Source organism: Anomalospiza imberbis, chromosome 6 (assembly GCF_031753505.1).
Source record: "Anomalospiza imberbis isolate Cuckoo-Finch-1a 21T00152 chromosome 6, ASM3175350v1, whole genome shotgun sequence".
NCBI classification, from domain to species: domain Eukaryota; kingdom Metazoa; phylum Chordata; class Aves; order Passeriformes; family Viduidae; genus Anomalospiza; species Anomalospiza imberbis.
Window position 1 is genome coordinate 50,906,222 of NC_089686.1, and position 26,160 is coordinate 50,932,381.

Genomic DNA, 26,160 nt, shown 5'->3' on the forward strand with positions numbered 1-26,160 from the left:
TCAAGTGCTGTGTCCAGTTCTGGGCCCCTCAGTTGAGAAGGGACATTGAGGGGCTGGAGCAAGTCCAGAGAAGGGGAAATGGGAACTGGTGGAGAGTCTGGAGCACAAATCCTGTGAGGAGCAGCTGAGGGAGCTGGGGGTATTCAGCCTGGAGAGAAGGAGACTAAGGGGGACCTCCTTGCTCTCCACAACTCCCTGAAAAGAGGCTGCAGCCAGGTGGGGGGTGGTCAAGAATTAATGGCCTTAAGATGCACCAGGGGAGATTCTGGTTGGACACCAGGAGGAATTTCTTCATGGAAAGAGTTGTGTAGCACTGAAATGGGCTGCTCAGGGAGTTGGTGGAGTCACTGTCCCTGGAGATGTTTAAGAAACTACTGGAAGTGGCACCTGGTGCTGTAGTCTTGTTGACAACTGGTGATTGTTCAGAGGTTGGACTTTATCACCTTGGAGGTGTTTTCCAATCCAAATCTTTCTGTGATTCTGTTTTTGAACACCATGACTTGGCCTTAAACACTGTGGTCGGTTTGAGTAGGGCCATGTTGAGAATTCCTTCAGTTTATTCTAACAATTAAGAAAACTTGGAGATGTCTGGTTGGGCTGATTTAGATGTGCAATGTAGTTAAAGCAGTCAGTGAAATAGATTAATTATTGTATGCTAGACCACAAACTCTGTAGACTGCCAGCACTGAAATACTGGGATGGGAAATCCTTGTCTGGGACATTCTGATGCACTTTGAGAAAACCAAGCTGTGTAGTTTCCATAATTTTCTTCATCTAAGAATATAACATAAAATGGCACTGCATGGCAGGTCAGAAAAAAACCCTAAACCCATCTTTTTTTTACTTCATTTATAGAACTTGAAGCAACATCTGAAAATGTAGACTGTAGATGTTTGGAGAGTAGGACAAAAATAGGAATTTAGATTGCAAGTTATTCTTTCTGATTCAACTTTTTTTTTCTATAGATTATAGAAAAGGAAATATGAAATGCATACTAATTTGCTATTCTTAGCTTTTATTTTTGAGTTTTGTTCTTGCATGTAGCTGTTTGAACTGACAAACTATAATCCTCCTTCTGAAAATTGTAATTGTGCAGAGAATTATAACACTTAGTTTTATCTCAAAGAATATCCAAAATTACAGATCAGTATCAGCTGAATTATAACCAAAGGTTATAGACACTTATTTTCAGTATTGTAAATTGAGAAAATTAGCATCCTGAAAAAAAGGTTTAATTACCTTATCTATGGAGAAACATTTAAAAGAAAGTATGTGAAGAAAATCCCAGAAGGTTTCTGCTGAGACACAAATCAGAACTAGTTATCATTAGAAACCAGTAATAGGCAGTAGCACTGTGTAGGAATGGAAGCAAAATTCACTTACAAAAGCCTGTGTCTGGTTTTTCAAGATGCCTGATGTTGTATTCTTTCCTTTAGTATGCTATTTCCAAAATCTTCTAAGCCTTTGGAATTAAAAGCCATACTTTGGCCGATAGCCAGGTTTTTCAAAATACTGAAAGTTTCTGAAAAGTATCAATATTGTGTGGCCAGTGACACTTTATCATAATATTATCTAGATGAGGGTCTTGCCACTTTAAACTGAAAAAGCAACAACTTGGCAAAGTGATTCCTGATTTATGTATGCATGTCAGCACTTCACAAGTACTAAAATATAGCATTTGCTGATTTGCATGCTGATGCCCAAGCTGGAAGATACCAATTTAACTGCCACTGCTTCATTGACTGCTGGGTCGAGATTCTCAATACGTTTTATAAAAGTGAAACTGTTTTATCAGTCTGGTCCTTTTTTTTTTTTTTTTTTATTCACCATATGGAAACTAATATGATTGCTCTCTTCAGCACAGTATTACTATATGCACGAACATTGCCTGAAACACCACACACCTGAATTTTGCAATTGTCCTTGGCTCATCTTTATGTTGAAATGTGTGCCCTTAACTAGCAGTCCTGCTGCTCACAGTCATGATTGGAAAGGTCACTAGTCCAGCTGTGTGGATACCTTGTCATGGGTTGCTCAGAAACACAGAGAGAGGTTTTCTTGCTTTGTTGCTCCCTGCAGAACCTCTGAATTTTCCACAAGGAGGTGCTTTGCAGCAGTTGTGCAGCACAAGGTTGGGTGTGTAATGCAAGGGAGCTCCTGTTTGCTGCTTTTCCAGAGGAAGCCTCCAGATTTAAGTACTCTGCTGATTTCATTCAAGCACTAGAAATGCTTTCATTTCTTTGGCATTCAGCCTGATTTTTCTCTGCTGTGCCACCTGATGGTGCTTCATCAGGCAAAGGGTTGAGCTGAAAGGATTTGAAGGAGGTGCAATTAAACTGTGCCACAGAAGAATATGTTTATTGGGCTAAAAACAAGAAAGAGATTTCAAAATAAAATATCACCTGGGAGCTGGGGTGTTGCAAGAGCTGGTATACATTTATATCTGAGGGAATGCACAGCATGATGGTTGCCAAAAAGTTTGAATTTCAAACTCCAGAGTTCAGTTGAGCAAATCACGTGTTTAGAGGCTTTAAAAATGTATGATAGAACAAACTCTACTGGGTGTTCCCTATTTAGAGCTAATTAGGCTACCTTGGCCTGCAGAGAAATTAGATTAAGAGTTGCTGGGAACAGAGAAAGTATTTTTATGTCAGTTTTTGTCCTGGAGGGAGAGTTTTTGCATGACACCCTTCCATAACATTGATCTTGTTGAATATATTATTTTTATCATGCATGTATCATTTTGATTTACTAATTAGATTACTGTAACTCTAGCAGGTAATCAGGCCACTTGATTACTCATTTTTTAGAGCCACAGTAGAGTTTGAGAGGATGAAACAAAACCCTCAAGCAATCTGTAAAATCTTCAGTGCAATCCACTTTTTCTCCTGCTCCTATTTGCAGTGCTGGCAGTGATAAATGGGGAGCAGAGAAATTATTTAAACTGGGTATTTTTGAAAGCTTGTTGCTCTCTATACCACCCATCTGGATTGCTTAGTGTGGCAAAAATAAAAAATACTGGGCTTAAACTAGACAGCTTTTAAAAGTGAAATCTTTGTACAGGTCAATGAAAAGTATTAGAGTGCAGTGCAAAGGAGAAATATTTATAAAATGCAAAAAACCAACCCACTAGCAACAATGTTAAAACTGTCTACATACATTTATAGTGATTGATTCTCATGACTAGTTGACCCATCTTTAAAATATGAAATTAATAACTTTTAGGCTTGGCAGAAGATGTGAAAATATTTGGGTTTATGTTTTGGGTATGTGTTTTTGTTTTTGTTTTGTTTGGGATTTTTTCCCATTTGTCCTTGCTTGGTTTTGTTTTCCAAATTACAATGACATAGGATAAATTCTCCACTTTGCTTCACTGTGTCTTTTCTAAGAAGTTAAGGGCATGAATTTGCCACAATTTTTTTTTAGCTGTCTTTCACTGTCTTCGAAGGCAAATTACACCATCATGATAAATATTAAATTTCTTAATCAAATTTTTAGAGACAGAGATCAGAAACAGATTCTATCATTTTTCAAATTAAACATTTTTATTTTGTCATGAGGGCTTCCCTTCCAGTATCTTTTCCAGTTTGCTATGTGCTTTTGGAAATGGGAGGGCTAAGTCTGTGCATCGTATTTGAAATATGAGTGCAACGTATATTGGGCTATTGAGATAACTGTGTTCATACTTTCTATTCTATTTATTTTCTTTTCAATTCAAACCATCTGCTGACTTCCTCTTTCACAAAGTTTCTTTGAGACTTCACTAACTTACAATCATACAAGACTACTTGGTGTAAGCAATGGATTATTTTTCCAAATTGAGTTCCCATTCTAGGGCTCTCATTCCTGGCTTTACTGGGCTGTTCTGACACCCAACAGACTGCTACATCTTATCTTGTGTTCACCTGAGATTTCTATTCTGTGTCAAATGGATTTAAAAGCATGGCTATGAACTTATTTATTCCTGAAAGTGTTAGTTAATCCACAAAACTTGCATTACTTTACTTGAATTACATAATGTGACTGTTTTTAAGCAAAAACCATAAAGTATTTTTATAATGCTAATGCAAGCAGCAGAAACTAGTAATGAGTTTTTCATAGGAAAGTAACTGACCAGGAATGAAATTCTTGGTTTGGTGAAGGAAACAGTGATGTTTCCATTGGTCTCAGGGATGTGTTCCCTGTGAGCTTCTGAGTAATTTCAAAATACTGAATAGGTTTCTGAACATAGTGCTTGTCTTCAAATACACCTTTTGAACAAAGAAAAGATGAAATGCCCAGATTTGTCTGTCTTCCCCATAGGCCTGTTGTGAGGGCACTGACAAAGCCCAAGTGAAGTAGCCACACTGCTCCCTCCTTCTCTGTAAACTCAGTTCCCAAAAGCCCAATAGCTCAGCATTGTCAGACTGAGTCAAACTACAAGTAATGGTGTGATATTGATTTAGGGCAGCTCTTGGTACCCTATCAATTTATATGTTCTCCTACTTAAGGATTTGCTCTTCAGTAGAAAGCAATTCATTAGAACACTGTGGGGAAGATTTTGTGTTCTTCCTTGAAACATGTTGAACATTTTGAATAAAAGAGTAATTATAGTTGTTAGAGTCAGCAGAACAATGTGAAGTCATTTTACTCAGAATGATATGCAAGCACTTGTCAGCTTGCCATTCAGAAGAACCTTTTAAAATGCTACAGTAGTTACTTTCTAATTGCATAAATATTAAGTCACAGGAACACAATTAAAACAATCATATTCAGGGAAAGATTCTTGCATTTGGGTTTTGACCACAAAATCTATGGGAGAAAATCTATGTGTTTGTAGAAAAGCACTAAAATAACATTTAATTTAAGACAGATTTCTTTCTGAAATGGCCGTTAAAAAAATCCCATGCCAATCACCCCCTCTAGTCCTGCCATTATATTATACTGTCCATACTAGTACTTGACATTAACCTATTTTAAAAAGTGGTTCAAATAGAAAACTCTTGTGCCAATACATCCATTGTAGGAATGTCCACAATGTATAGGAAAAGTTGTATTTTGTTCCAGTGGTTTGGGGGTTTTCTGTTTGCAGTTTGCCACCTGTGATGGATCCCTGCACCACACTGACTCAGCACTGGGAAGCCCCAGGGTACTGAACCATGTTGAGAATGCATTGTGCTATTAGATTCTAAAATGCTTAAATACCAAAATCACATAGCTGGCACTGCTGGCCCTCATTTTCACAAGTCAGATATTTCTGTGTGATGTTATCCCCCTGATTGTTGCTGAGGACACGTAGTACAGGAGGACAGATTTTTAGTCCCCTTATATCTGTAAATCTAGCGAAAGTTTATTGAATTCAGTGGACTTCTTGGTGAGATTTTTTCTTGTACAACAGGGCAGAATTTGGGTTATGTTCTCATTTCCTGCAGGCTTCTGTGCTGCTCCATGCTGGCTGCAAAAAAGGCACTGCCCAGCTCAGATAGCTGCATCCCAAAGGCAGAAGTGCTCCTTGACATTTCAGCTCTGGCTCATAGCAGTTTTGCTGCCTTTCTGCTCTCCAGTTTCTGCAGGCTGACTGCATTCATCAGAATGCTGTATTATAAAAATAGACTGGTTACTAACACATCCATAAGTCACTTCATTTAGAAACAATACATGTACTTTTTTTGGTGGGGATTTTGGGCGAGTGGATAAAATTGCATGAGAAAACCCCAGGGCTGTTTTGGTAGAGTATCACCTTGGCTTTCAGCTAGATCCTCATGAGACTGGGGATGTGAGTAAAGCTGCTGTACTCCTTCTTCTGTGAAATATGCTTCAGGTCATGGGCTCTTAGACGATGTTTGCCTAAGCCCTCTACCTTTAGATGAACCCTTGCCAAACCCACCCTGTTCTCAGCTACAAGACATCATGCATAGTCTTTTCCCTAGTGAAAAAGGAAAATACGTGGTTCAGACATCCAGAAACCTTTCAGCAGATTATCAAGGCATTGCTGTCATCAAAGGTTAAACCAGCTCCATATCCAGAGGGAATGTACCCTGAAAATAGGGTAGTTATTATGTTTAGTACAGTATTGTTTTTATCTTGAATGGTAGCATGAAGCTACTGGTCTGTATTTGTGCCCAGATATGAAGGTACTTTTTGGGGGACAGAGTAATCTGTGGGTAGCACAGATAGGTTTGCATGCAGGTGTTAAATATTACTTCTTACATCACATACACCAATAAACGTTGACTGCAGGAATGAGGAGGTTCTTTTTTGAAAACATGTTGAAAAACCGAAGATTGTCTTCACACTAGAGAGTCTACAGCAGATTACCTGACACTCAGGCTGTTAATTAAGAGTCTGAAGCAAGGCACTATGTTTAAAATACTAGTCATGATATTACTAACCTATTTTTTTACACAAAAAGCTTGAGGATCGTTCCTGTTCACTGAGTAGATGAATGAAAAATCATGCAGTTTGAGGTTTATACTCATGTTTTTTCTCTGTTAATTAGAAAGCCACATCACACTTCATGATAATTTTCATAAAATTCCCTGAAATTCAGCTTTAATGATTTAAAGTTAAACTAGGGCTTAGTTTAAGTTAGTGCTTTTTTTTGTCTCTGCAGGAATGTTGGGACTGATAAGAAAGGATATGAGAGCTCAATGACCAAAAGAAATAGAAAAACTGGCTGTGGAAGCAAGAAAATTATTCATTAAAGAACAAAGCAGGGTCAGCTTATCAGGAAGGTCAGAAAAGTGCCCTTTAAGGGATTTGCTTCACAATGGCATGAAGACAAATCCTTGTAAGGAATGCTGAAACCTAAGTGTAGAAGGTTTGTGCAATGCAGCAATTTCTTACATCAGAAGTGAAAATGGTGCTTTTATCTTGGGTGAATGTTTTGTAATTAATCAAATTTTTTCTTTCACTGGGACAGTATCTTTTCACATGGCAAAATTTGACTGTGTTACATGAAACAACAGGTGTGGCAGGGCATTAGGAGTATTCAACTGTAGAAGAGCAAGGAAGATCTATACTTTTAAACTTTATAAGAGTTCTATGGGGAAAACAGTGTGGCAAGTGTTTCTGTTTCTGGAAAGTATGTGATACTCCACCATTTTATTTATTTTTTAAATGGAGAATGAAATGGGCAATCTCAAAGGTATAGATTGTCTGTATGGGCAAGAAATGTATTTTCCCACCAACTGTTCACTCAGTGGTAGATTTATGTATTTAATGCACTGTTTTATCTGTCTCAGGGGAAAGAATATAATAAGCCTCAAGAATATAATAAACCTCATGTCTTTAAAAAGAGCATGCCTTTGTATTTAGCCCACAGACAATCCCCTGAGGTCTAACTTCATCAGAGGCTTTCAGTAGCAGGAACATTAACCAGGAATGAACCCAGAGCAGAACATAAGCAAATCGGGAGAGTCTGAAATATTCAGGGTGTAGTTGGGAAAACAAGAGCAATGCTGATGTCTGTGGCAGTGTTATCTTCTCTCAGTGTGTCTCTCTTTTTTTCATATTTTTTGTTCTTACGGCTTCACTGTGGGTCAGGGAATTCTTTAAAAAAGAATCAAAACCTTGACCAAGTGTATAAATGCTTCATTTGAACTATTCCTTTAAACAAAATATTGTGCTTTAAATTATTAAGGTTCATGGTAAATCTTTCTTCTCTAGCCTGTAGAAGATTGTGCTACCTACACTTATGCTACCTGTCTGAAAATGGTGTCAGCTCTTTTGAGATCATGACAAGTAAATTCAAAGAGCCCTGAATAAAGATGAAATACTCTGGTATTGAGCATGATATTCCACATTGTATCTTTTCCACCAAGCTCCTTTTCCACTTGGTCTGAAGTGATAAAACTGTAATTAGCACAGAACACAGCTGGTGAATTGATTCCAGTCCTGGCTGTGGATCCAAGATGCAGCATCACAGTGGGCCCTTGAGCTGCTGAACTGCAGCAGCAGCTTGCTAAAGGAGGCACAAATTCTTCCTCCTGAGCTTGTATGGTCATTCCTTTCTGTAATGCATTCAGTATTGTTGTTCCTCCTGCATATTTACAGCTTCCCTTAAATCCAGGTTACTTAAAGCACTGAGCACCTCATTAAATGCAGCAGGAACCAACCCGGTCCTGAGTGTACAAAATGGACACATAGGTGTAAAAACTTGCTCAAGGTCAGTGTGAGCCTGTGGCTGAGCCAAGTGGAGAATTCAGGTGTCCTGATGCACAGTACAATGCTTTTCCGCTAGGATGCAACATCATTGTTGTGCAGATAATGCAGTAAGAAAATGAAAGGAAAGGGTGGGGGGTGATACATCATCTGGACTGTGAATCACCTCTTTTTCAGCATTAGATGAATAGCAAGGTACTACAACAGGCAGTGAGGTAGTTACCCAATGCTTTAGGTGTTTGTGTTTCTGCTGGTGCTTTTAAAATACACAAGAGAAAGGGCCATGCAGACTTTTCTTGAAGCTTACATTAATGTTATTTTATTTTAATGTCAAGTTCATGTTTTGATCTGTTACAATTCCACGTCCATTTATTGATCTTGTCCTTCATCCCTTCTCAAAGACTGATGAGAATACCCACAGTGTTGCAGTGGGATCACACTACCACAGTATTCCTGCATGATATTCTGGGATCTGAATAAGAACATGGTCTTCTTTTCACTTTTTTTAAAGAGAAAAAAATTCAACAAGAGAGACTTTATAGCAGTGATGACATTTAGCCAACACTTTCTCAGCCTGTGTCCTCATCAACCGGGCATGTCTCAATTTGAGTAGAAATTGCTCTTCATTAAGGGGATTGTTTAAGGTTAAGCAAGACAGACCAAGGTATTTGAAAATGACACTGTGGCAGCTGGGTCATCTGAAGATGTCTCTGTCTTTGACCATGTGCTTGTCACAAAGAGACACGTGAGGCCACGTTGTAGGTATCCCTTATAGTTTTGAGTTTCAAAAGCTTGTGTCCTGAAATGGTCTATGACTCACCTCTATCTGCAATGTTTGCCCTTGTGACCAGATGATTTTATTATTTTAATGTCCTTCTAAGAGAACTGCCAGCAATTCTTCTTCAGAGTTTCTCATTTTTCCGAAATTCAGCTATCTGCTTCCTTCCTGAAGTCAGCAACTGTGCCTGTTTTGCTGTTACGCTGACAGATTGCCTTTAAGCTGCCCCCTTGTTTTTTGAAGACTTTAATGGATATGCCACTTGTTTTTGTTTGTTTTTCTTTGAGCCTTGTGCTTTGAGATTTGCCTTCTAGCAATGTCAGAACAGTTAAGAAGCTAAAGCTGTATTTTGTCTTCTGTAGCTTCTAGGAAATTAATTTCCCTTCAACTAAAATGCTGCTGTATTCTCTCTGCTCTCTGCCTTACACTCTTCTGCATCTTTCCACCCTGATGGTTGCTGATTGTACATCAAGTTTAAATGTAAAACTTGTGCTTTATTCACACTTCTCTTCAACAGAGAGGCGTTTTAAAAATACAGTCATTACATTTCATAATGGTAGAGTAGTCTGGAATAATCCTTCAGGCCAAGAGCATGGGGTAACCAGAACTGTTAGTTTAGAAAATGGGCCATGAGAGTCAACTTTGACCCAAGTTTACAAGCAGCAGAGTGCAAATGTGTTACTAGATGTGGATGTTAGCCTCAGAACTTGGAAATTCTGGAAGCATTCTATTCTGAGAACAATTTAAGGTAATTTTAGAACATGTAGCTCTTTAGGAGAAACAAAGTTCTTCTGTAATATTTTGGTTGACTGATTAGGTAACAGTCTCAGGCCTGCTTTAAAGGAGACTCCAAAATTTCTTATCTTAGGGCAGGCAAGAATTCTGATTCTGTTATCCTTGATTGTTCAGTAGCTGAGCAGGTGACAGGCACAGTCATTACCACCTTTCAAGTTTTCTCACCATGTAAAGTGCATACCAGAAGTGCCCACTGCCTTTCATGCTTCCTTCTCTCCTGCAGTTCAGCTCAGCTCCTGCAGGCTTGTCCTGAAGCTTGGAAGTGCCTCAGGCTTCCCAGCACCAAGACTGTGTCCTCATGAAAAGGAATGGGAGTAGAACAGCATCTGAATAGCCGTGATTTTCACGTTTAAAACAGGAGTGTTGAACCAAAGTTGGCAACCCTTGGGAATTTGGAGGTGAACCTCTGACCTGCATTGCCTTTGGGGAGGCTGGCACCATCGCATTGGTTTAACTAAACCCTATCAGTCCAACGCCTGCTAGTGCTCCTGTTCTGCAGATCAGGATCCCAGCTCACTTCTAATTAAAAATCAGGATTTAATCTGAGTGCAGATGAGCCAGAACAATCTTCTTATTTCCTTTCTGCCCTTTCTTTAGTGTCTGTGCTACTTTTCTGTTTCATTTACTTTCACGGGGTCTGTTCAGAGATGAAGCAGGCTGGTGGCAATCGTGGGATCCCAGATATGCATTTTGTTTGTAAATACTTCCAAGTCACCAGAGTTCTGTTTATTGCTTCATAGTTCTACTGCAGGAATGCCTCCACTCGGTTTTCTCTTTAGGAAGAGGGAGAATCAAACTGCTTTGTTAACAGTTGAAGGATGCTTTCTTTGTCAGTGCAACTGTACCCACTGAGAGGACCAGAGCAGGTTGAGAAGCTGACCACATTTTGAATGTTACCTAATTCTTTGAGCTGTGAGTAACCTCCTGAGGGGTGACACACTTACAAAAGTAGCTCTCCATCTTTTTTGCCACAAGCACTGTCTTGCTGAAAATAGAATCCTCAGGAAAAGCAGAAGACAGTGACTGCAACTGCTCGGAGCTGCCTCACGCCATCCACAGAAAATATAAAACCCACAATGTATGCTCAGCTGCTGGTACCAGCTGTCACATTCATTATTGTAATTGCTGCCATTAGTGTGCTATTAATATTTCTCTTACAAAATCATACAAGAAATCAAATTAAGTCTGCCCAGTCTGCAACCATTTGTCTTTGTGGGTCAAATCTCACCAGCAACAACTCCTAGCAGTGCTGGCCTCCAAGGAAACAATTGTTAGGAGGAACTTCATTTCCCTGAGTTGCTTGTGCAACTTTCATTCTGTGCTGGAGGAGAAAGGCAGCATGTACATTTGGCAGGGCACAGGGATAGCTGCTGCAGGATCTGCTTGTCTGTTGCAGCAAGTCTGTCACCTTGCAACAAGCAGCAGGAAGATTTCTGGGCCTGTTCTGCCTTTGGTGTAGCTTTGTACAACTTGAAGACCCTGTAGCTGGCAGCAAGTGCAGTCTTTTACCAAAACGGCCATGGCTTGGTCTGTATAGGTGGCTTAGTTTCCAGGCTGGGGGCAGCATGCCAAACCACCCTCAGATGTGGATTTGAGGTAATGTCATTCTGATCATTGTGAAGTTCTCCTATATTAGCTCCTCAACATCAACATATTCCTAGAATAGCTTTGTTGTGGACCAGGATTTGGCCCTTTTTTATGGGGTTTTACCTTCCCTATCTCTGATTTTTCTCCATTTCTTTGGAGAAATTCTCATCTATGAAAGTGCCATTGAGTTAGCACCTTTCAGGTCGTGAGTGCCAGCACGTGACAACAAGTAGCTGAAAAAAAAAGTGTTCATTTCCATTTTATTTTTTGATATGAAATATTACAATGGAGAAAATTGCTGATCTAAATGACACGTTCATCTGAACGATGAATATAGCTGAGGAAAGACTAGTCAATTTTTGTAGTTCACCTCACAAGAAAATGCAAAGTACTGGAGAAAGTTGCTATATTGGTGATTCGTGGTCTGTGCCACATTCCACTGCTGTGGAAAAAAAGATTTGATCAGAAGTATATTGGGAGGTAAATATTAATTACTTGGTGATCAGTTAATGACTCAGGTATATATCAGTCTGTTGTCTGCTGTGGAATGCATATGCTAATACTGCATACATATGGCTATAACATGGCCAGTTCATGGTGACTCTGCATTTGGGTGCACTCGTGTTCCCTTAAGCCTGTCCATTTACAAGGAAAATACTTCCAGCACTCCACATTGTACATAAAATGTGAAAAGCAGAATTTGAAAGATAAAATCCAAGAGGCAGATCAAAATAGCCTCAGTTTATTGGGGAACAATAAAGTTTTCAAAGCCAGTGCTGCAGCATTGGAGAAGCATGGCACAGCTTAGGGATGCATGGGCTGCTCGGTGCAGGTGCCTTTTTCACAGTGCTGCAGCTCTACTTCGAAGCATTTAGAAGCAGTAAGTGTGATTTTATTTCTTTTAACTTCCAAAGATGATTGGTGCCTGCTTAAACAGTGGCTCCTCCTGCACGGATAGGTGCCCATCCTTTATTTGGCAGGGATACTGTCTCTCCTAGGTGTGTGAAAGTGCCATTCCCACACTCTTTTCATACCCTTCTCCTCTCTGCCTGGAGGGCAAAGGAAAGGAAAGGTAAGCTGGTTCTGGGAGTTACCTTCTTCATTATTCTGGATTTCACCTCCATCCTCGCCCAGAGTCGGCTTGTTCACCCTCTTGGCTCAGTGAGAGGGAACTTGTTTGCCCATCAGATAACCCGACTCTCACAGGAATTTCATGCACCCTCAGAAGTGGAAGAAGGCTATACTCAAAGTGAACTCTAATCTAGGACTAGACCTGAGTACATAATTTGTCCCAGCCAAAAAGCAATCACCTCAAGGAGAAGCAAAATACAAAATTTGATGGATTCGAAATGAAAGCAGTTTATTCCAGAAGTGTCATATGTAGGCCTAATTGAAGCAACAAGGTTTGAGGGAGACCCTGGTTAAGTTTTAGCAGTTCATCATTAGTGCTGCATCTGTCATGTTTTATGATGACTTAATATTACAGAAATAAGGGACCAAGCTCTCAGCTGATGCAAATCTTCACTGCTCACTCCAACTCAGTGAAGTTCTGCTAGTCCCTTTGGAAATCTGGAGTTTTATTTGCAGTTTTATTGTTATACACAGTATTTTCCCTGCTTGCAGAGGCTTTGCAGTATGTATTTTAACTAATATAGACAATGTTGATAAATTCATTTGAATGCAGAATCTTCTCTGCACATTAATAACATGAATTCAGTCACACCAAAGAAGTACCTGACCTTGCATTGCTAATGCAATTAAAAATACTGAAGAGATCTTGGTACAGTATTAGCTGTTAGCACTGCAGTTCTTCCATCAAAAATGTAACATGATGTTTATGCTGCTACAGAAAATTCAGTTCTATTAATTCCCAAGTTGCATCCTTTCCATGTGAGAATGCCCATCAATTTGTCTTTGATCATCAGTTTGATGATTTCTTCTTCCTACTAATATCTGTGTGCAGTGTTTTACATCTGAGAAGTTGAACTGATCTGTTCATTTGCAAAATGACATTTGATGTGACCTCTGTTTCACTTCTGTCATTATATTTTCATCCCACTTCTTCCTACAGTTTGTTGATCTGAGCCAGGAACATAGAGCTTGATTTTCAGGGCACTCTGCTTCTGAGATGAGAGGGGACAGAGGCATTGTCAGTCACCCCTAGCTGGGAGTAAAAGGAGGAAAAACTCAGCAACGTTCACAAATTTGGCATAAAGGAGAGATCTGAACATGTAATGGTGTGCCTTGGCAGCCTGTCTTCAAATAGATCACGCTGGTCTTAAATCCAAATCCTGTGTGCCAGCAGTCTTAGACAAAGAAATTGAAAAGCTTTGGGCTTGAAATCTGATTTAAATTTAAACCATAATTGATTTTTTTCCTCATTTTGATTTTTATGAACAGATGGACTATAGCTAGCAGTTGCCCTTGAAGAGTCTTTAAAAATGTAGTTCTGTGAACTGTTTCCCTGAAGATTGATACAGCTGTTATTTCTTCAGCTGTCTCTGAATCATCCTCAATTACTATATGTCTTTATAAAATAATTATAGGTTTTATCCAGGAACTGAGTTTGGCTCTGTACTTTTCATAAAACACTTATGCAGAGTTGGTTAGCAAAAGAGATGATTTAAACCAAGTTTTCAATTGCTTAGCTTTGAATTTTATTCTCTTATTCAATGTTTTGCTATTATGTAGCAGCTATATTTTCTTGAAACTAAATGAAAAAGGTTTTGGCTCCTCTATCCATCTCTTTACACTTACTAATTTGTGTGTCAGAGTAAATCACACACAGAATGAACTTAGGAGAGTTATTAGTTCAGATGAAGCTATTCTGACTCAAACAAATAAATAAATTATGATCTTGCCCTGTAATGTCTCTGCTTGTGCAAACGTTGGTCCACTCTTCCCCTTTCCCTCTGCATGTGCAATGGGGAAATGCTTTGTTAAAAAGATCAGTTTTAAATGCAGGCTGAGAATGAACAGAATGAAAGTACTTGGCATTAGCTGTGAATGACAAAGTGATGGAAGTTGGGGGGTAGCCATATGAAAATGTCGTACAAAGGTGCAAACTCAGTTCACGATTTCATCAGGTCCCTGCCCCTCTGTACCTCCAGATACATCTTTGACAGTGTCTTGGGCAATGGCAGAGGGAACGGCAGCAGGTGAAACATCTGCCACAGTCAGATGTCCAGCTGCTGACACATTAAGGCTGGCAGGTCTCTCTTTCCCTTCAGGTGCCCTAGGACATTTGGGCTAGAAAACACTTTGCAAAGAAAATGTTTTCTTCCCTCTGCACCTTCCATTTTTTGCTGCCTTTAAGGACCTCTTTTACTTGTGGCAGAGACTGGGCTAAAGCACCAATTTTCTGGAGAAATGTGAGGAATTCAGGAGCCATATAGCTTCCATGAGCTGTTATAGAATGGCACAGTGGGGATTGTTCTTATTTCAAGGTGAGTTACAGATTATCAGAAGTGTTGTTAGTAAAAGATTTTCAGCTTTATAGAAGTTGTGTCTCCATCTTTCTTTTCCTTATTATTTTGATGCACATAACCTGTAATTTACAGGTACTGTTAAGGAGGATTGCATGTGCTAATCTTTTGCCTGGAGGAATTTTCAGTGTGTATCTCACTGAAATGAAGAATGGAAGGAGTCTAATCCCTAGCTTTCTTTCAGTCCATTGTGCCCAGGGGCTGCTGCTGGAGTTTTGCAGGGCTTCTTAATGGAAGTTGTCACTTCCATCTGGATGTGTTCAGAATAACCTCTGGATTCTGGTATTTCCAGTATCTTTAGTACCTCAAGAGTGAGTGCTCAATAGGCACATTAGTGATTTGGGCCTTTCTAAAAATCTCACAGATTTTACTTAAATTACAATGGCTTACAAGTTCATCTTAGCATAAGTGATTCAATTTATTTTCCATCTTTGCTTTTTGTTTGTTTATTTATTTTGGACAGGTCTTCCTCCAGATAATGGCACTTCAAGGGCAGACAAACACATTTGGGGTCTGTCCTGCATCACACTTTGGCTGCCTTGGGTGTTTCTGCTGTAAACATTGCACAAGGAAAGAGAGACCTATGGGTGAGGCGACTTGTTAAGAATCACATAATTAGGTCCCGGACTCATTCAGCTGAAATTCAATCTCATGTGCTGCTGCAATTTAATTGCTGTTTGCTGCCTCCTTTGATGCTTTGCTTTGATGTCTGGAGTTCTCTAACTCTTCAGGGACTACAGGTGCTCATAACACTACCTTTGTTCATTAATATTTTATTTTAAATAAACGGGAGATAGATTGCTTTGGAGATGCAGCTGATCACAAGATATGAAATGTAACTCGAGCACCTTTAGAAAGAAATATGTGATGTTGAAAACCTGGCATTTTTCAAGATAAATATATTGAATCAATTCTGCTCTTGAGATTGCAATTGAGACAGAGGCACATCTCTCCCTGTATCTGCTTAGAATTCACTTCATGTCAGTGGGGAATGAAAATAAGCTATATTCAGTGACTCAAACCATTGATTGGTCAGTGTTAAAAGAGCCCAGGCTTTCCATTTTAAGTTTGGTCAGAATGTGCCTGTGTCATGTAAGCAGGCAGGAGTACTCACACCACTCAATATTTTTTACAGCTGCTATTCTGCAGGAGTAAAGTACACTGATCTCAGGATAGGGGATATATGCACAGAGGCACCCTCTGTTTTACTGTTACCATAAAATCTCACTGGTGGACAGAGAGGTCTTGTTAAGCAGGATGCCAATATGAAAGCCTACAAATTTTCCAGTACTCTTTTTCTTATTTTCATAAGCCAAAGGTTTAATTTAGAGGAAAATCACATTTGCTGATTCTTCCAGATATTTGAATTAATGAAAAATTTTCTCTAAATGTTGAGAGTGAATTGCAAATATTTAAAAATTGTATAAGGGAAAGATGGCACTTGCTGAGATTAGGAGAACTTGGTATAATACCTCTTGAGGCTGGGGTTTTTCTCCTCTCAGAGCCCCTACCCTGATCATGTTAGGCTGACCACAGGATATATTTGCAAAAATAATTCCATCAATTCCAGTGGAAATTCTGGAAATGTCTATTTATTGGCAATTATTTCCTTACAAAACATAATTTTCATCTGAGTCTGGCCCACAATGTCTTACTTCAATGTTATAATGCATTTAGGTCAGTTGAAATTCCTGCATACCATGTGAGTAGCAAAGGGAAAGCCAGCAACTCTTCAAGTGTTTTTTGACAGCTGGGTCAAACAGCAGGGAAACACGTGGCACTCTGTGGGGCTGGGTACTTTCAGCAGAAGTTAGCACCAAAACATGTTTTTTTACAAACTGATTTGTTTTTAGAAGATCATCTGAAGTCAAATCTGCTGTTCAGAAAAATATGCAGTATATTTCCTTCCAAGGGTTGCTCATTTACTGTATGACTGGCATGTGCTGTGCAACGAAATTCATTGCCATGAAGCAGTAAGAAATCAGAAAATAAAAAAAGAAAGTATCAATACCCACCAGCTGCTTCTGTCTATTTCAGGTCCACATCTCTTTGCAAAAGTAGTCTGTGACACTTTTCTAATTGAATTACTTACTCCAATATCCTGTATGTGGTATTCTTGGAGACTTTTCATTGTTGTAGGGTTGTTGTGGGTTTTTTCCCCCCAGCCTGCTGATATATGGACTTTTTTTGTGTAGTTTCTGTATTTAGTCCATTAACTCCCACACTGTCTTTTAGACCTGAGTCTCCTGTTCTCAGTGTTTATTTTTATACAATTTCCCCTCTGTCTTATTCTCTCCTTTTCCACAACAATTTGCCTATTACACCTGCATGAACTTTTTCAATGTTTTCTGGATTGGCTGAGTTTTTTTCTGTTTCTCCTTGGTTTAACTTCCTCCACTGAGTCTTGCTTTTGCTTTGACATTTCTGTATACAGGATGGGTCTTGTTGAGCTGAGTCTGGTAGAGAGTTAAATAGGAGAACAAGCCAAGAGGCACAGAAGGAAATTTCTCCAGGTCTGTGTGTCTCAATACATCTCTCGAGTACTCAGGTACAATGCAGCACTGGCTGCAAACAGGCTGTTCCATTACCACTCTCCTCATGTAAAGGAAGACAGTGGGGACAAGGATCAATAAATAGCAAATGTCAGAATGAGGAAACTGCTCAGCATTTCTGGAGGAAGAGGCTGCGCTGCGGGCACAGTGGGTTCTCAAGGACACTGTTAAATTTGGACTCCACGAGAGGGAGCAGAATCACACAGCAGGTATAGCAGGATATATATATTTATACATATATATCAGGTATAGCCTGTGCCATCCACTACATACAACTGCTTCATTATGGCTGCTAGAGGTACAACATGTACATACATTGTATGTATATAGAACACAGCTAAATATACTACTGTTTTCAGGGAAAGGGGTCATCAGTGGTTTTTGAACAGTTTCCTAGTAAATGCAGAAAATATGGTGGCTTCTGTAATGCCTTCTTCCCCCCAGCTCTTTCCTACTCCTTCTTGTTCCTCTTCCAGTCAAAGCGTGCTGATCTTCAGAGGTTAACTGTGCTGTGCAGGACAGTACTGCAGAGACAGAGAAATCCCTTCCTAAAGACCTGAACCTCTAACTTTCCTGAAGAATCTTAATTCTGTAGAGCCAAGAAAATGGGACAGAGCTGTGAAAGGAAGAAATGTAAACTGAGACACTCAGTCATACGGGAATGGGAATGATGGGTGGTATCAGCAGGGAAGGCAGTCACAGATTCTGATGTCCTAAGCTCTCATGCCCTTTACCTTTTTCCTCTCCTCAGCTCTCTCACTGAATCCAGCCTTGTGGCTAAGCTTTTATAATTATTATGCTTTTTTTTTAAGTGAATACATCATATATTTTCCCAGTTGAGATCATCTCCCTGGTTTCTTATTCTCCATAGCATGTATGTTCATGTTCACTAAAGGAGAGTTGCATTGTTCTCAGAGTCTCCTTTTGATTTAGTCATAAATAATGTATTTTGTGTGAAGTTGGAATCATCCTTGCTTTCAGGCAGGGATAATTTGTAACTCGTTGCACCTGAAGGGGAGTTGAAGGGCAGAGTTACAATCATGTTACCAGTGTTCTGGCCCAGACTGGAATAACAGTGTTTGGAGCACGAATGAAACAGGCACATGAATACAGCAGGAAGGATAGAAGGAAAAATGCAGTGTCTGTGCAAGGAAAGTGTAACAGGATTTGGCTTGGAAGAAGAACAGGGAACTGTCACAGATAAAGAGGTGCAAAGAAATCCCAAAGAGTCAAAGTAGCAATACCTGAGTTGGATATTAAATAGAATATCCGTAAATATCTACCTACAATAATTTCGGATAAAATGGATATTGTCTAAAAAGGGTCTGAGGGGCCAAAAAAAAAGTTTGGTTTATGGAAAGAAAAATGAAGAAGAAGATGTCTCAGAGTCATCTCCATGTATAATAATCTGCATAGGCTCAGATAATTTTGTATCCATGTAATTTTTTTAGCATTTACTAGAAAGATGTAAACTATTTGATTGACCTTTGGTTTTAATTATTATCCTAAAATTACATAAGAAATGTAGCTTTAGGCTACCTTCTGCTATGGAGAAGTCTCTTTGAAGAACTTAATTTTTTAAAGTGGAAGTCTTATTTTAATGCATCTCCAGCCAAAAAAAATCCTGCCCTGGCATTCTCCAGTGGAAACTGGGGCTGCCCAGCAAAGAGCAGTTAAACTTTGACAGCCACATCACCAAGTAAACACTGAAATAAAGCATTTTATAAGAACATGATGAAACACAGAAAGAAAAGAGTTATTTAGGCTGGACCACATTGTTGAACACAGTGTCTCACATTTAGCTTATGTTGAGCTATTTGGCCACGGCTTCAGTCATCTATCGAGACAAAGTGAAAAACTGTGTGCTGTAATCAATAACATTAATAGCGTTTGCAAACAGAAATTCTCAGCCAGCAGTTTAAGTTAATTTAGTGTATCTGTGCATTTGAAATTATTACCAGTTGCATTAGATTTGTAATTTAGGGAAACCCTGAGTAAACAACATGCTCTCATCTTGTCCTTGTCCTGGCGACCATGGAGGACTTGGAAATGCCTGGCACGCGCTACCCAGAAACTGATTTGTATGCGCTGGGGATGGGTGTTCTGGGGAGGATAACTGATCATCCCCCAGCTCATCCAGAGGCTTTCTGTACAGCTGCAGCTAAACCAAATCAACTAGCTGTTGCCTCAGTTTGTCACCCCTAACATGAATGTGACATTTTATGGCATTGCAAAGATGATGTAAAGCAGTCATATTACGAATAGTGTCACAGATTGGCCAGAAGTGCAGATGATTTCAGTAAACCAACTTAATAAGTTGCATAAATTCTGAAGGAAAATCAGGTATTTCCGTGGCAAGATCAAATATATTTAGCCCATTCTATCAAAAAGACTGCAGAAGGACAATAATTGAAATATTTATTTCTGCTCCTTTTGAAAAGTTTTACCAGCTAGATCATTTTAAGGAAAGAAAATAAAAATAATAACTTGTTAGTATTTAATCTTAAATATAATCTGAAGACTTTGAAGACTGTAGAATATTTCCTCACTATAAAAATGCTCGGCTATTCTAAAGCCGGTTTCCAATTTTCCAGCTACTTTGACTCCAAAAAAAAAAAAAATTAAATCTTTTTTCTTTGTACAATGAATTCAATCTCATTTTAATTTGATTGCAGCTCTGTGCTTAAGTGTAATGGAACGTTAATTCTCTTAAAATCTGAAGCTTTTTTTTTTTAATAGGAACTGACTTCTTTGAGTAATCATGTTTGATGGAAGAAATCTAGAGGGTATAAAATGAGAGGGTCATTATCACGATGTTCCATCTGAACACCTATGGCAAAGCACTTCTGGTTCTACTTACAAGTTCTGCTGGGAGCATTTCAATTTTCTGGCTCATTGTCAAATGAAGTTAACAGCTTTTAAGGGCAGATAAGTCACATCTGAATTTGAACTATCTGTGAAATGGAAACATCCCAGAGATTAGGCAGGATTTTGTTTGGCTTTTTGTTTCACTCCCCCACAGCTAAGTATGAACATTTAAAATAAACTCTCAGCTGGGTAGACAGTTTTAGATATATAATTTCAATGTTTGGGTGTTTGTTTTTTTCTTTTTTTTTAAATAATAACTGGAAGTAATTCCTATGTATGCTTTCACAGAATACCTAGGATGTGCTTAGCTTTAGATTAATCTTGGGGTTTTGCAGTACTAAGTACAGATGCTTCCTCACCATGCTGCAAAGGGAGGACTATTTAATATGAAGAAGACATGCTATTGTTTGCTAATAGCTTGCAAGAATGTCAGCCTGGCTCTGCAAGTCTGAGTTGGAAGATCCTACTTTTGTCCTGGAAGGACACCTCAGGGTCCTCTACACTTGGTACAAAGGGAGATGCAATATTTTCCCCTCTTGCTGGCTGAGTGTAAAATGATCTCCAGAAATGACATTCTTCTATTGCTGTCTATCCTGTGATTCCATGAAAACAAAACAAAACAAAACAAAACAAAACAGAAAAGGAGTCAGAACAGAAAATGATCCTTGACTTTTAGAAGGCAAAAAACCCACCCCAAAATGACATAATTTTCATGGGCAGTAAATCTGCATTTGGTTTCCTATGAATTTAGACCTCTCTTATAGGGAAGAGACATGTACTTTAGGCAGGGGTATTTTTTAAAAATATGTCTTTTTTTATTTGGTATTATAACTGCCTTGATTGATATGTAAATAATCTAAATGGTTCAGAAAAGTCCAAAGAGCATAATTTCTAGAAATGAGAGCAAATGTACAGTGCAAAATTTGGTATAATTATAGATAAAGGAAAAAGAAAACTTTTAAAGCAAAACTTAGGTGAAATAGTATGCTGAAATGGCATAGGATTATCCAATTTTATATTTAAGCACTGTCATAGGAAAATTCATCCTTCATGAACAATCACTTTAGGTATTAGGATGTAAGAATCATGTTAGAGAGCAGTCAAGCAGGGACTCTGAAGGGAATATGGAACAGAATCCACTTCTAGTGACCTCACAGGATTTAGGTAATTGTTCAATGGGACAACAATTCCAAAGATGACAGGAGCTCCAATTATGATGATACCAGATTCTCGCTCAAGTTTCAATGACTGCATGTACACCACTGACATAGTTTGGTTTCCTCTCAGTAACAGGATTTTTTACTTACACTGGAAAATAAGAACAGTGGATGTACCCAGTGCAAGAATTTGAGAGAGATGCTGAGTGTGTTACAGGATGTGGTATCAGACTGAATTAAAACTTCTTTAAACGTGTTGAAAACAGGCCACCATTGTTGAAAGCAGGCCACCCACACAAGGACAGTGACATATGAAGTTTGATTTCTAGTGCTGGCAAAGGGAGCTTTACAGCTTTCCCTCCTCAAAAGTTAGCATTTTCTCATACTTTCCTATTCTTTAGGAATGTGTAGATGTAGGTGTCAGCTTGATGTTAACTGTTAAAGAAACTGGTATTAGACAGGATCTCCTGGAGCTAGGCAAGCTCAAACTGAAGTGACTAAAGTGAAAAATTACCCTTGGTGGCAAGAAAACTCTATTCTGTTATTGCAGGATAGATTTTATTTCAGGGTGTTACTGATAAGTATTTATACTTCACAGCCTTACAATAAAGAAGCAGGAATGAAATTATTGGAATGAGAATAGATGAAATGGAATAAGGAAAGGTGAGCTTTTATGGAGAGATGGAGAGGATCAACCATGTAAACACTGCAATTAGTCTTTCATGAACCAATCTGTTTCCTCCTCAGAGTTTCATCTTCAAATTGTTCACCTTTACCATAAAATTTTCTTGTTATATTTGAAATTGGGGTATCAAAAATAATGACTTTTTGTTTTTCTTACTAGGGAAACAAGATCTAACCTGGGCTTCTTTCTGTTTAAGGCACAATGACAGTGAACTTGGCATAAGCCTCATCCAAAGACCACAACAACAGACAAAATTACCTCTGTCATGTCTTTGGTATTACTGAAGTGTTTAAGGCCCAAATTACCATTCAGGGCTATGATTTTTTTTTTTTTTAATTTTTGGGAGAATTTTCTTATTTTTTGATTTGGGAAAACGTTAACTTCCTTACTGTCATCCTGAGAGTTTATTCTGAATTTGATTCAATGCATTTCAGAACTCATTGGTTGGGAATAAATATACTGACCCTGATGAATATCAGCTTCACAAAACCTTCAACTTTTGCATCTGGTCCTGGTTAGATCCACAGTTTGATTTTCAAACAAGCAAACAAAATATCCTAGATATTCTCACAACTGATCTGAGCTTTATACAGAAAAATCCATGAACATTTTTAGGAACTCCCAGTTTGTAAGGAGTACAGATAAATTTTATCTGGCCTGGTTTAACTTCAAATATAATCTCTTGATTGTAGATACATTGGAATGGAAAAATCTAAACACAACCACTTCTGTAGCCATGCAGCACAAACATATCTTTCATTATTGCTTGTCAGTTGGAGCTTAAAATTATAAAATCTCAAGCCAATAAATGAAAGCGCAGAATCTTTACACATTTATGCCAAATCTGTTCTGTTTGTGCTACTATAAGACTTAAAAGACTAGATAGAAGTGTTTCTGCACTGTGCTTGACCTGACCCAGAGGCAACAAACTAGCAGCTCATGCCATTTTAAGAGTCCTCAAAAGTAAAGATTGTTTTAGTCTCTTAGGTGTCTTTTGAAAGGGTTGGGAACTGTGAGTTAGGATGTGTGTTACACCCCAGCATAAACTGAGGATGGTTTATTGAGTTCATCACTACACTTTCCCCTTCCTAAAATCAACCTTTGTCCAGGTCAGCTAAAAAGGCAAACAAGGCAGGAATTTAATTCAATACCTAACCTGAGCCTATTGAAGCAGCTCTGTGGGTTAGGAAACCTGAGGCACAGGACATGCAAGACCTTTCTCTCTGTAGCATACAAGCTCTGAACAGTGCCATGCTCAGCAGTGCAGATGTAACAGTGGGCCTAGAAAGAAATACAAAGGACTATAGATAGATAAAAACCCCTCTATAAAAGATACTGTGCTCTTTTTTCAAATCAGTATACAAATTTACTACTTTTTCTTTTAATGGGCTAAACAATTAAAAAATTAATTTCCCCATTATGGGAAAATTAGACTCAAAATAAATGAATCTGTGAATTTAGGAAAGAGCTTACATCAGTTTCTTATTTTATTGCTTTCTTAGGTTCTCCAGGCTTCCTTTCAACAGTTTTCTTCTTTGATGTCTTGCTCTCTACCCAGATTGCCAGAAGGCTTTCTGTTGCAAATGCAGGTGTTTTCAACTGTTAGATAGAGTTGTGTTGTATTATTCATCACCTCGATATAAAAATGTATTAGTGGGACACTTATTTTACACAGAGGACAAAAGAGGGATAATTGGAAAGATGGCAGACTGTATACAGAGGAAGATATTGCTTAGTGAGACATGTTTGACAGAGGAGGAGACAGGTTTGCACCTGCCTCACTGCTATTTCATGTATCTGTCCTTAAACCTTTAAAGCACTGTTTTTCTAACAGACTGCCTTGCTCATCAGGCTGCCATCTGAAACTAATTGAACATGGTTTTTGAGACTTACAGCTCTTTTCACAGAGAGCACCTAGGAATCATCATGGTATGTCAGGGTTATTAGTTGCATGCTGGTGATTTCCCCTGTTTTTTGTTGTTTTAGTGCTTGGTAAAAACCTGTGTGTTCGAGGCCAGGTCTTCCCTGAGCTGCTGGGAATTACTAGAGGTACCAGTGAATGGATCTGCAGGTCAAGGGCAATCTCAAGGCTTGTTACACAGTAAAATGAACACCTCAGAACTGCTCCTGACAAGGATTTCTCTGTAACACTTGCCCTGTCATTCAGAGATAGCTCTGTGTGCTACACAGACAAAGCAGAGGGACATCCAGAGAAGGCTGGCAAGTTGTGACCCTGCTCAGAGATGTGCAGTAACCCTGCTCTTAATGCTGCCAGCTGCAGGGGATTGGTATTCACCTTTCACCCCATTCAGCTGCTTCAGAAATGGAGGCAGAGCATTGCTGGTGAGAAAGAGCCAAAGCTGGACAGTGAAACCGTTTAAACATATTTAGCAGAGATGGTAAAGGGATGAAGGAGAATCAGGGTGGGAGAGGATGAGAAAAAGGGTTGGGGGCATAAGTAAGCCATTCAAAAGCCAATAAAATGCCAGAAAATTGTTTTCCCCTTCTCCCCATAAAATATTCTTTATCTTTCTTCTCCTCAGTCAGCTTTCCCTGGATGGACATTATGTTCAGTGCATACCCATCTTTTAGGGCACCCTGGCAGTCTCCCATTTTGAGCACCTGGTAACTCTGTATACTTTGCATCTGTGAATCCAAACTTGATCTTGGACTGTTAAATGGACAGTAAGGAACTTTCATATTTTGTATAACTCCAAAGTTCAGAGGCACCTTTTTGATGTGTGTGCATTTGCTCATCTACCAACCTTTACACTTACGGCTTTTTGAAAATAGATATTCTAATCATCAGTCTTGAGAACTTTTGTCTCTGAACATGGGAAGCCCTTCTTTTGTCTTTCATCTCTTCTGAAGAAGCCTCAGTGCGTAAAAAACATGCAGCTTAGCACCAGGAGATGGGAATCTCTCCTTAGATGCCTCCTCAGCACTGCCAGGTGGTGGTGAAGCTGTTTTTTCACAGCTCCAGGTTGTGCCTGACTGGAATGGAGGCATCTCTGACCAATCCAGTGCCTGACACTGGTCAAGAAAGCAGCACAATGTTTTATTTGTATGGATAGGCAAGAATTCTTCCTTAAAAGCAGATCTTGTTTGGACTTCTGGAACAGGTTTAAATTCTGGTTTCTGGATTTAAAATAGCCTCTGACAGCTCATGAGAGTGAGGAACATGATAATGTTTATATTTCCTGCTAAGCATGCAACTCTGTTGACTCTGCTGGCTTCCAGGCCCTGACCATGATCTTTGGTAGTGAATCCAACCATAGAGGAATGTCGAGTGAAAAAGTATCACCTTCAATCTGTTTCTAATTTTCTAAGTTATAATAGTCTCATTGCTTTTTATGCTATAAACCCAAAATGAGGGTTCTTTTTCTGTTCTACTCGACCATTTCTAGGCACGTACCTCTAAACTCCCCATCTCTGTTTTCTTAGATGAAGCTTTTCTTTTTTTTTTTACTCTCTGCTGAGATGTACCATAACCTTCTTCCAGATGAGTCCACACATCAGGCAGAAGACCGGTGTTGCAATTTTGGTATGGCTTAGCAGGTCAGAGCTTCACATCTTTGTCATTAAGGTGCTCCTCAATATCTAAGCCTTTCCAAGGTACAGTGAGTGCCACATTTAACTCTTTGGTTGTTTATTTCCCTGTTTTGGTAGAAAAGGTGACTTCAGTTAACTTGCAAGTTTTCTTTAAATATTTCCCCCATATGCAGTACAAACGTCGCCTACAACAAAACTTGTGAGCTACTAGAGGCCAGACTGGCATTGTTCAAAGCAAATAGAGACAGTATTTTTGATTAATCCTTTTCTTCCACTATTTTTTTTTGCTCAGGTCAGGTTTTTTTCCATGAAGTCGGTAACTGTTTCTATAAATTTATAATCTGACACGGGATTTACATTGTTTAAAAGGGCTTTACTTCTGCTGTGGCTGTAGAGCTGGAGCAGAGCTGGTCTTGTGCTGAGAGGATGGGTGGCCTGTACTACACCCGTGTAGCAAAAGGTGGGTTCCTCAGGGTGCCGTTACTGTGCTCTACTCCCAGCCAGCCTCAGCTTCCCACCGTGGTTTTCCCAGGAGAGCTGCCGGCCAGGGCCAGCAGAG

At 39.1% G+C, this 26,160-nt stretch overlaps 1 protein-coding gene across 13 annotated transcripts in view; it reads left to right on the plus strand.

Annotated features, from left to right (window-relative positions):
- Nucleotides 1-26,160, plus strand: part of TUB (TUB bipartite transcription factor) — a 159,774-nt gene that overhangs the window by 66,413 nt on the left and 67,201 nt on the right. Inside the window, exon 1 of one of the 13 annotated variants that reach the window (XM_068194133.1) lies at nt 25,537-25,607. The exons of the other annotated variants lie outside the window; for them this stretch is intronic. Coding sequence (XP_068050234.1) covers nt 25,552-25,607 — 56 coding nt within the window. The 5' untranslated portion in view covers nt 25,537-25,551. Of the gene's footprint in view, nt 1-25,536; nt 25,608-26,160 lie in introns of those variants that run through there. 13 annotated transcript variants of the gene reach the window in all.